General features: G+C 40.6%; 2 protein-coding genes across 2 annotated transcripts; one reads left to right on the top strand and one right to left on the bottom strand.

Moving 5' to 3' along the window:
• Positions 1–49: 49 nt before the first annotated feature.
• LOC101298746 (autophagy-related protein 8i-like) lies at positions 50–1,919 on the top strand. The gene is made up of 5 exons (XM_004288321.1): positions 50–165; positions 250–305; positions 376–428; positions 1,148–1,266; positions 1,367–1,919. The coding sequence occupies exons 1-5, from the start codon at positions 126–128 to the stop codon at positions 1,462–1,464; spliced, it is 366 nt and encodes a 121-aa protein (XP_004288369.1). The 5' UTR covers positions 50–125; the 3' UTR covers positions 1,465–1,919.
• Positions 1,920–4,435: 2,516 nt separating this feature from the next.
• Positions 4,436–10,224, bottom strand: LOC101314697 (tRNA guanosine-2'-O-methyltransferase TRM13 homolog). The gene is made up of 11 exons (XM_004288290.1): positions 10,163–10,224; positions 8,998–9,067; positions 8,366–8,489; positions 8,211–8,276; positions 7,754–8,122; positions 7,403–7,676; positions 7,231–7,288; positions 5,657–5,743; positions 5,395–5,472; positions 5,096–5,234; positions 4,436–4,955 (listed from the first exon to the last, which is right to left on the bottom strand). The coding sequence occupies exons 3-11, from the start codon at positions 8,437–8,439 to the stop codon at positions 4,730–4,732; spliced, it is 1,371 nt and encodes a 456-aa protein (XP_004288338.1). The 5' UTR covers positions 8,440–8,489; positions 8,998–9,067; positions 10,163–10,224; the 3' UTR covers positions 4,436–4,729.
• Between the last annotated feature and the right edge of the window lie 411 nt (positions 10,225–10,635).

Raw genomic sequence — 10,635 nt, 5'->3', positions numbered from 1 at the left:
TCCTTGGCGTATTTGATATAAATGGTTTGCTTGGAAGGCTGTCTGTTCTGGTTTGCAGTGCGTTTGCGGCACTCTCTTCTTCCTCGTTTTATCTTCTCTCGATTTGAAGACGCAGAGTCGAAGAGATGGGTAGAACAAAGTCATTCAAGGATGAGCTTACGTTCGGTTTGTTCTCGACTCTTTCGATTTTCTGTTTTGGGTTTTGGTTAGAATTCGTGTTTATATGATTTGAATTTTGACTTGTGGCAGAACAAAGGGTGGAAGAATCGCGGAATATTCTGGCCAATTACCCTGATCGAGTTCCGGTGAGAACTAAAGTTACTGACAGCTGAAGATTAATGAAGCTCACATTGATGAGATGTTGTTCCTGTGTAGGTGATTGTTGAAAAGTATGCCAAGTGCGATCTTCCTCAGCTGGATAAGAGAAAGTTAGTTTTCCATAAGCTTTCTTAGCTCTTTCATATTTGAAATTCACAACCCTTTAATTCTTTCATTAGCATCTTATGGACATCATATATATGTCTTCTGGAATCGAAATTTGGATGATTAGGCTTAGAGTGGTTTGTTTAAATGTTGGTGTGAGGGAGAGTAGTATTGCTTTGCCAAAAATTTTAGCAGACTACATAGGTTATAGGGTTTAGATTGTTTATCCTCATAAAGATTGCTGTCTATTTGTTTAACACATTTAGATCACAATCTCATATTCAATATAGGTTTCGAAGATAAGCTTTAAAGCGTGACCTAGAAAATGCCAATTCTGATCATTCACATATTACACGACACAGTGTTTGAATTGTCTTTGGTTCTAACTATTGACTACCAAATTTGTTAAACAAGATAGGTTTTAGGGTATGGATTGTAGAATTCTTGTTTAACTCGTAACTGATAGGATTCTTGACACAGACTATTATTCATTTTTAATCACAAGATACACCAATATTGGGACTTCTATCAGTTCTCTATACTAGTATATCTGCTTTGGACAGATATTTTAGATTTTGGACTCTTGGTTAGTCACAATGTAGCTTGGGGAAGGTAGAAAGCTTGTTTAGTTTGACTGATACTCTGATAGGTTGTATAGTTAAACGCAATGTACTAAATTGTAGTTACCACAAAGAGCTCTGATTATCTCTTCCTTGATCTATAGATATCTTGTCCCCCGGGACACGTCTGTCGGGCAATTCATTTACATTTTGAGCGACAGACTTCGTCTACACCCTGGAGAAGCTCTCTTCGTATTAGTACAGAATACACTACCCCCAACAGGTAATTCTGCATCTCAATTCACGTTAATTTTACCAAGTTTTTATGTTGTTGATAAACTCATGTTGTAACTAGTAAGTTTTTTCATGATTGTGATTTGCAGCTAGTTTGATGAACTTTGTCTATGAATCGTACAAGGACGAGGATGGATTTCTGTACATGTGTTACAGTACGGAGAAAACCTTTGGTGATGCTTGCTAATTCCAAAGGATCAACAATCTCTTTCGTGACATTGTTCTACAATTTATGCAAACTCTCTATCTTAGTTGACATTGTTCTACATGAAATATTGAGCTCCTGTATGTAGTTTTGGGGGTAAGCCATTCTTCTCATGTTCACCTACCAAGTATTTCTATAGGACTTCTTTTGGGGCAAATGATTATTAAACCTGCTTCTTCGACAACATTAGAATAGTGACTCTGAAATTTCGAAACATACTCAAAAGCAGAAAAATAAGTATAATATGATTTTATTTTGATGGATTAGATCCGAATAGATACTGTAAAAAACGACCCAGACACTGTAAAAAACGAAGATCTCCTCTCCTCTTTAGTCTCAGATGTCACAAGAAATCCAAAGAGGTTCGTCAAACTGACCCTTGAGCTTATCTCCAACCTCACAAGCTTCCCCCAAACGCAGACGCCCCAAGTCTACGTCATCACCCGTGTGCCACGTCGGCGTCCCATTCTCGTATCCATTCCACGTCAGCCTCGTCAGCCCACTCCCGTCCAATCTCATCGTGTACAAATCCCCGTACGGCTGAAACTGGTTCGGAAACGACACCGGCTCAGCCGTCACGCCCCCCAAGTTCGCCGTGAACAGCAGCCACTCCCCGTCGTTACTAAAGCACACGTGGTTTATCCTCTCCCTGTCCACGTCATCTCCCGCCACGTGTATCCTCCGCAACCCCGACCCGTCCGGTTTGATGACGTAAATGCTGAACACAGCGGCGTCCTCCGGTTTGTGCCGGTTCGACGAGAAGGCGATGAGGTCTCCCTTGGGGGACCAGCTCGGCATGGTGTCAATACACGGCCCCTCCGTCAATCGGTGTATTCCGCCGTTAAACTCGCCGTTAACTGCGTCGACAACGTAGAGGTTCTTGTTGCCGGTCCGACCGGACCGGAAGACGAGCGACTTGCCGTCTGGGGAGCAGGAAGCGAAGGCGTTGTTCCCTGTGTCTTCGCGAGTGAGGATTTTAACGGTGCACGGGATGTCCTCCTTGTCACCGTTTAGATCAGACGGGTCAAACTCGATTCGCGCAATCTGGACCGTCATTTTGGCTGACTGGAAAATTGGGCCAATGGATGTGTATATGACGTGTCTCTCTGTGGGGCTCCAGGAGTTGTAGAAGGCCGTACGGCCTTTGATTAATGTCCAAGACTTTGACCCGTTGGACTTGACGATTTTGACGCCGGTGTTTCCTTCGAATTCGGGATTAAACGCGACGAGATCGGCGTCAGGAGAGAAGGTCGGGAACGAGCCGTTAAGCCTTAACATTCGGAGGTGTCTGATTGGAGAGCTTACCGGCTCCAGGTGAGGAATGATCGACTCGCCGCCCCACTGAGTCGACTCGCCGCGGAATCGGTGGTACCCGAGAAACTCGGAGTCCGGCGAAACAAACGGGTTGTAATGGTGGAAGTCCGGGTTCACCGTCGAGGTGACCGGACTGAACGTCCCCCTGTCGGCGTCGAAGATCTCCACGTGGCGGAACTTCGTTTCTCGGCGGCGGGTTGCGACGGCGATGCGTTTTCCGTCGTGCATGGCGGCCGGCGTGAAGCAGTGGAGGCCCGTCGGAGTGACCCGAGTGGGAGTCAACGGGTACGTGGCGGAATCGAAATCGTTCGGGAGGTCAATTCGGAAAATGGTCCAACAGCCGTCGTCGTCCCGGCGGTGGAAGTAGACGACGGAGTCGCCGGACCAGGTGGGCCACCCGCCGCGCTCGCAGACGAGCACCCTTTTTCCGGGTTGCGAAGCTCGGAAGACGACGATGTCGGTGTTGAGCTCGTGAAACTCGCCATCCCAAGGACGAGAGCCGTAGGAAGCGACGGCGACGAACTCGCCGGAGAGAGAAACGGCCGGGCTGTAATCGACTGACCCGAGCGGAGTCAACCGGGTCGTTTTGTTTTCGTCGAGATCGGTGGAGTAGAGAGCCGACCAGCTCTTGAAGAGGCGATCGGGATGTTGGTGAGCTGAGATGAAGTAGAGCTTGCGGTTCTTGATGACGGGTCGGTCGTGGAAGAGGCTGCCGGGGACGGAGTGGAGGAGCTGGGGGGTCGGGTTTCCGGGTCGGGTTAAGAAAATGGCCGGTGACCCGGTACGTTCGGAGATGAAGACGATGGATTGGTGGCTGTCGGCGAACTGGGCGTTGAAGTTGATGGAGCGGCCGTCGGTGAGGCGGTGTTCGAGGTTGGAGGAGTGGAGGCGGAGGGAGAAGAGGTCGAAGCCGTACTGGGGTCTGCCGATGGTGGAGAAGACGAGAGTGCCTTTGGGCTGCTGCTCCATTTTAGGGTTTGAGTGAGAGCGAGTGAGAGTGAGAGAGTGGAAGATGAGTCGGTGGATGAGTAGGGTTTGGGATGGGGTTGAAGGTTTTATAGGGAGGAGATGATGGAGCATCTTGGAGTTTTCACATTGGAGCAGACAAACAGATCAGAAAGAAGAAGCTAGGAAAGAGAACAAATCCAATATGATGTTTGAGAGAACAAACCCAATATGATGTGTGATTTCAACAAAGAAAAAATAAAGAAACACTGAACATATCCAATATTCAAGCTTTGCCAGCAGTGCCATGTACTTCTAACCTGGAGGTCGATGATCACATCCAACTCCTGATCTCACGTAATTTTTCAGACGTGTTTTGAACTGAAGACGCTTTTAAAACTAAGATTTGTGTTTTTATTTTTCAACACTGTACAATAAAGTTACAAAACAAAACCTCTATTACAACCAAAACCTAATAAATCAAAATAAAAGACAGAGCTTGCTGGCTGATAAAGGCAAAGAAGAATGCAGCATGTCCCATTTTTGCAAAAACTTTAAATTACCTAAAACTTTGTGTTGATTCTACAATCTGCTGTTAGTTACCTAAAACTTTAAATTAATGTTGCTTTTTATTTATTTACCACAACAAAGAATCTCGAATTATAAACAAAAACGGAATATTTTCTTTCTTTTTCTTTAAAACCAAACGGGGCCAGAACTGTGGAACATAGTTAAGGGGGGGACAAAGCAGAGAGCTGAAAATAGAAGTTCTCAAGGTACAGTATTCTGTAGTCTCGACACTTAAATTTTTCCTTTGTTGATCAACACTTCAATTGTGGTAAATGAAATGTGAGTTCAATACAGAGTTCAGCAGATCAGTATAACAATAGCTTCAGTATTCATTTAAATCTTAGTCTAAAACTTCCTTCCAGAAAAGTACATTAATCTCATTTTAGAAAACAGCGAGGACAAAAATTGAAACATGACTTCAAGAAAGTTTGGTGCTTTTGGCAATTAGTAAATGGTTTTCAGGAGAAACAGTAGATGGTACGTATTTGACAAACTGCGCTTCTAATCCATGTTCCTTCATCCACATTAGCCTGCCCATGTCTATAATCTGCTTGCACATGAACCCTAATGCAGCCCTCTCAACTGATTTCATATTTCTCACAACATCTTCAACCCCATTATCCCCATCGCATTGCTTCTTTTCACTGCACAAGATTTGTTGTGGACTTGTAAATAACCATTTCATAAGGAAAATAAAGATGGAAATCCATCTGTGTAACCATGAACAAAAAAATCAAAAGTGAAAGAATACAATTTTAACTAAACAGAAGTCCAGCATGATTACATGGATTCAAGATGAAATCCGCAATCAGTAACGTCGGGAAGATCTGTGCCGTGATCAGCATCCACTGCCCAACTAGTAAACCATATAATGACATGGAATTCCTCTTTTGTGATCCCCAAGTCTAATATATACTTCTTATCTGCAGGATAGCCAATTTTATTCAGCCATTTAATTAAGAAAAGATATCTGCAAGTAATTTGAATGTAATGCTCAACTATAAATTTTATAATGAGATCAATTATTACTTATGTAGTGCTTCCACTGGCAAAGATGATGGCAACATGTGGCAATAGCTAGACCTCTTAGGTTTGGGTTAACAGATCCCCCTCCATTACTTTGATTGGATTGTTCTCCAAGGCAACATCTCAGAGTCAAATCTATACATAATACATGAAAAAAAATAAAAAAAATATTTCAATTCTTTAGTAGAACAGAAATTCTCACAGGCAATAGTTATTCACATTAAATACAATGATTATCAGTGACCTTTCTGTTCTCTTTATGCGTAATGGTTACTTTGACAACTGAACGCAAGTTTATCAGATTACAAATATGATTTACCTGTTGCAGGTCCACAAAGATGTTTACCGATAGCAATGTAAGGACCTCCCCGCAATGTCCCAACAGCATTCAGGTTTAAATCTTCAACTGCAAAAGTTAGGAGGGCAAAGGTTCTTCAGTTCCCATTTCAAACATTGTAAATGGGACAACTCAATCATTTTCGTGGTAGAAAATCATATTAGCAATATGAATGAACCATATACTCAGACAAATTGTTTGTATCTTCAGCTTTTTATTCGCATTTCCGGTTTGCAGATCAAGAACATGAATTTACAATCAGACCTAGTAGAAGATGCTGAATGTCTGGTTTGTCAGAGTCCCTATGCGAAACAAATTGAGATGGTGCCAAAATAAATGGTGCAGAAAACTAAAAACTAGTAACGTAGTTCGAGTGATATAAAGGACTCAAAAAGAACAGATAACCACATGGAGATGGGAACAACAAATATAAATAAAAAAATAAAAAATAAAAAAGAGAACACACAGTTCCTGGGCTGACATTGCTTCATAATCTCTCAGTTAAGACCACAGCATTATGGATAGAGTTACTTTGTAGAGCATACGGAGATGGCTATACAAGACATGACTCTTTTATTTTTAACTCTTGCAATGAACACCCTTAAGAATTAAACAGTCAAGTGCATGTTTCAAGATGTAAAACCACAGAAACTTATACACAAGATTCTCCCATATTGTTCCGTTCTAATTTTCCATAAACTAAAATAGAAGCATTCACATTGGTTGAAGAACTACTCAAGATGTACTGTACAAGAGAGAACTACTCACGATGTACAGTACAAGAGAGAAAGTGTACGCTGACTGCCAAAAGGATGGACAGGGAAGAGATGTAACTAACGGTCAAGTTGAAGCATAACACTCACAGAGCAGTAATATAGTTCAAATGAGTGGATGCTCAAAAGGATGATAAGAATGGTGTCTCAGAGGAGTAGGCAAAAGGGCCCTTAAGCAACAGCTGAAACTATACACCTGAAGATGGAATGAGAAAGAAACAGGCAGGTGCATAATTTCAAGCTGCTAAGTTAAGAAAGTCAAAAGGTTAGGACTACTTGACAAAAACAAATTTCATTTAGGTAATTCACAATCTGAATATATTTGCATTACCACAGATATTTATAAAGAAATCTAGAAGCTATAATCTAACTTCTTTTGAATGGTGGTAGAACTACCTTATAATCTTATATGTTGTATTAATAAACACAAACTTGCATGCTAGGATTTCTACCTACGGACACAAATCTCCTGTTTGAGGCAGACAATTGGGTTTTGGTGTTGGGCAATAGTTAATCTCCAAATAATACTTATAATAGCCATAGGAATAATAATATGCGAATTGCGAAGTTTTTTTATGAAATTCAGTAACAGACACTTGTATGCATGGAACTGTTCTTTGCATATCTGCTGGCATAAAGAGCCTTAACAAGAAAAGTTATTGCAAAGAGTTCTCGCCTTAAACATTTATCTATCATATCCCTGATGAGATTATCACTTATTGTACGATGTAATGAACAAAACTACAAAACAACTTTGGAGATAATAGTTTCAGAAAACCTTACTGTCTATTCTCAAACGTTGCAATATCAACCTCTCTTTCTGTCTCAAGGATCGATCAGCCTATAAGCAGCATATGTGATCATGCCAAACAAGGGTGATCAGTGCCTTCTATTTAAACTATAGTATAAGACAAGCAATCTACACTCAGGAAAATGAGACATTAACTAAACTAACCTTCAGTTTGTATGACTTCCTTTCAACCAAAAAGACCCTTTTAATGCCATAACAATCTGCCAGCATTTGTGTCAAGTATCCTCTTCCCGCTCCAAACTCAACCACCGCAGGGACACCATTGTCATAATCACAGTCATCCCTCACAGGGAACCCATTGCCATCATCACAGTCAGCCCTCTCCTTTGCTACTGAACTCTTTATTACTCCAACCTCTTCCATGTTTCCAAGAATCGACACCTGCTGCATAACATGTTTCTCTTGAAATGGCAATTTTCTGCAAACAACAACTTATTCTTACATTATCCAACAACCTCCACCAAGAAAAACTCAACATTCCATCTGTCTACATACCTGTCTACCTCTCTGTTGATCCACATTCCACAAGCTTCCGGCACCTTATACGACTCGCAAATATCCTTGCATATAGACTTATGAACAGACTCAATTTTTTCGACCAACTTATAGAAATCACGCAAAGACATACTATAAACAGTCCTCTTCATTTCCGAAAGAATGTAATTGAACTCCCCCGACTTGGGTTCATCAGGCAATGCCGAATCCTCCACTCTTTCACTGCCGACTGCTTCTATTTCTTGTTGGTCTTCTTCTTGGCCAGCATTGATACCCTTCTGGTAAAAGGGCTCGTGAGTCAGAGACTCCACTTGTTTGAGCAATGGGCATCTCCTAAGATGTCCTTCAAGATTTTCTTCAAGCACAGAGCTACATAAACACAAAACAGAACAGAACAAGTTAAACAATTGAAGAATAGGACTATGGTTTAATGATAGATTAAATAAAAGGTCATTACTGAGAAGGGTCTATTGGGCATGGAATCCACTGGCTGTTGGACCTGGGTGTGTGGTTGCCACAGAACCTAAGCATAATTTGAGTTGGGTTAGGCAAAATATGAGACATCAGCAACCGATAAATTGAAAAGGAAGAGTGAGATATTGCTGAGCTTACAGTGATGGAGAGAGGGGAACATTGGCGCAAAATCTCTTCTTTTTAGGGAGCCAAAACTTGCAGCGATTGTCCATTACTTGGGTCTTCTTCCCTGGAGGCTCCCAGCCCTTCGCTTCTTCTATACCTTGACAAAATTAAACTGCGCGTTGTACTAGGTCCAGTAAACAAAATAACAACATGACCCGAGTAAAAGAACAATAACCATTTTGCTGGATTCCTCAAACTGGTGTGAAGTGTATCAACATACAATTTTGCTCCAGCACGGTAGGTTTTAGAGTTTCTAAAGAACAAAGAAAACGGTAACTATTTTACTTAAAATCTACATGCTTAAAACTTATGGCAGCTTGTTTTGAGTATAACCTAGGATAATATATCTAATTTGTATCCATGGAAGCTTGCATAGGTGGCTCAAACCTAATTTGTACCTAAACAAACATCAAAGTTCTACAAGGTAAGCAAGGAGAACACATACTCATACTAGAAAGCATAAATGTATCTAGGTATATTCACACCATAAACAACAACACCTATATACATGATGTCACAATATCCCAATAAAGAATGGGAAGAAAAGAAGAGAATATAAGAAGCATGAGGATGGAAGTGAAATGCTAGGAAACTAGGTAACATACCAGATGAACTAAAGCACTGAGATTTTGTGGGAATGACTTCAGCAATTTCTGCTTCGTAGGTTCAGAAGCCCTGTGAGGAAAAGGAAATCTGTCAGCCACATGACACTGAATAAGAAAACTTCAGCAAATTGTACATCTCTGTATTGCAATGTGAACCACAAATTACCAGTCACGTAAGTATTGCAATGTGAACCTTAAAATTTGTAAAGGGTATATCTTAGGCATAGGCTAGAATCAGCAGACAAATTACCATGTTTCATTATGTTCAGAATATATGTCTTTTGTGATGGTTAAGAGCATACTAACAATACAAAACCCGGGTTCTTATTTGAATGCGAACCCATCAAGATAAATGCAAGCCTTGATGCATGAACTCATGAAGCTTGCATGCCTTGAGATTATTAATATAGATAGACCTTAGCAGCTGGTTTCCTGGGTACTCAATTAGTATCCACTGTTCAACAAGTATAAATAGAATATAGAATATATATATATATATATATATATATATGATATAGAATGCCAATATATTGCAGCACACATATTATATATCATTTAGTTTAATTAATCATGTATATCTATATTCTTTTCAGCAGAGTAAGCCTAGAGAATACCAATTATACTATCACTGCAGCTTTGTTTTGATAAGTCCAGAGCCATAGTAGCAGAACCCAAAAGCTCACAAAAATACAGAGGTTAGAGCATATTCAGATTCAAATTCACAGACACCAACTACAGCATTTCCTTAGAGACAGCCATAGTGAACCTACCAAGGCAGTTCAGCCACTGTGTAAAGCACAGAAGAGGTAAAGCACATTTACTTGATGGCTATGGTGCCCCACTACATCACCATGCCACTACTCAGTACAAACTACAGACTACAGGCCCTAAACAAGGCATGCACCTTGGGAAGCAAAATTAGCTATAGACAATACTCATAGATATTGGCCAAGGTTGCTTATAAAGACAGCTGAGAGCCAAATAGATGATGCATAACAAACATTGATTTTCCCACTCAAAATTTGCAGACAGACATTCCACATCAATTGATAAGAAAGCATATTACAGATTAAGACATAATATCTGTGCACAAGTAGAGAATTATAAATGGAATTAAACTTAAGAGCCAAACAAAAATTTCAGAGAAATGGATGGAGTGACTTACAAGCAGCCAACAATACTTTGAGAGAATGACTGAACTTTCTCAATGATTTAGGGATATGTGGCCTGCATTAAATTCATTCTCAAATCTCAAATCATAGAAGTAGCCGTTGTACCCGATTCAAAATTGATAAGATCTCACAAAGGACCCCAATTCAGATAAATTTGGTAAACAGTTGTTATGAAAGTGTTCAATGATTAAGACACTGCATTATCAATCTCAAATGATACGTCTGCAGAAACATAAAGCCACGATTGCAGGGAACTACATGAAATTAAACTTAAGAGCCATACAAAGATTTCAGAGAGTCAAACACTTAATAAGCAGGCTTATTAGAAAATCAAATTAGGTCAAATTGATTGAAGCAAAAATAAAAAACAGATTGCAGAAACTGAATCAAATGCTAAGTGAAATTGAAATGCGATGAGAGAGAGAGAGAGAGAGAGAGAGAGAGAGAGAGAGAGAGTACGGTACGG

Source organism: Fragaria vesca, linkage group LG1 (genome assembly GCF_000184155.1).
Source record: "Fragaria vesca subsp. vesca linkage group LG1, FraVesHawaii_1.0, whole genome shotgun sequence".
Classification (NCBI taxonomy): Eukaryota; Viridiplantae; Streptophyta; class Magnoliopsida; order Rosales; family Rosaceae; genus Fragaria; species Fragaria vesca.
This window is presented reverse-complemented; position numbering and strand designations above follow the sequence as displayed.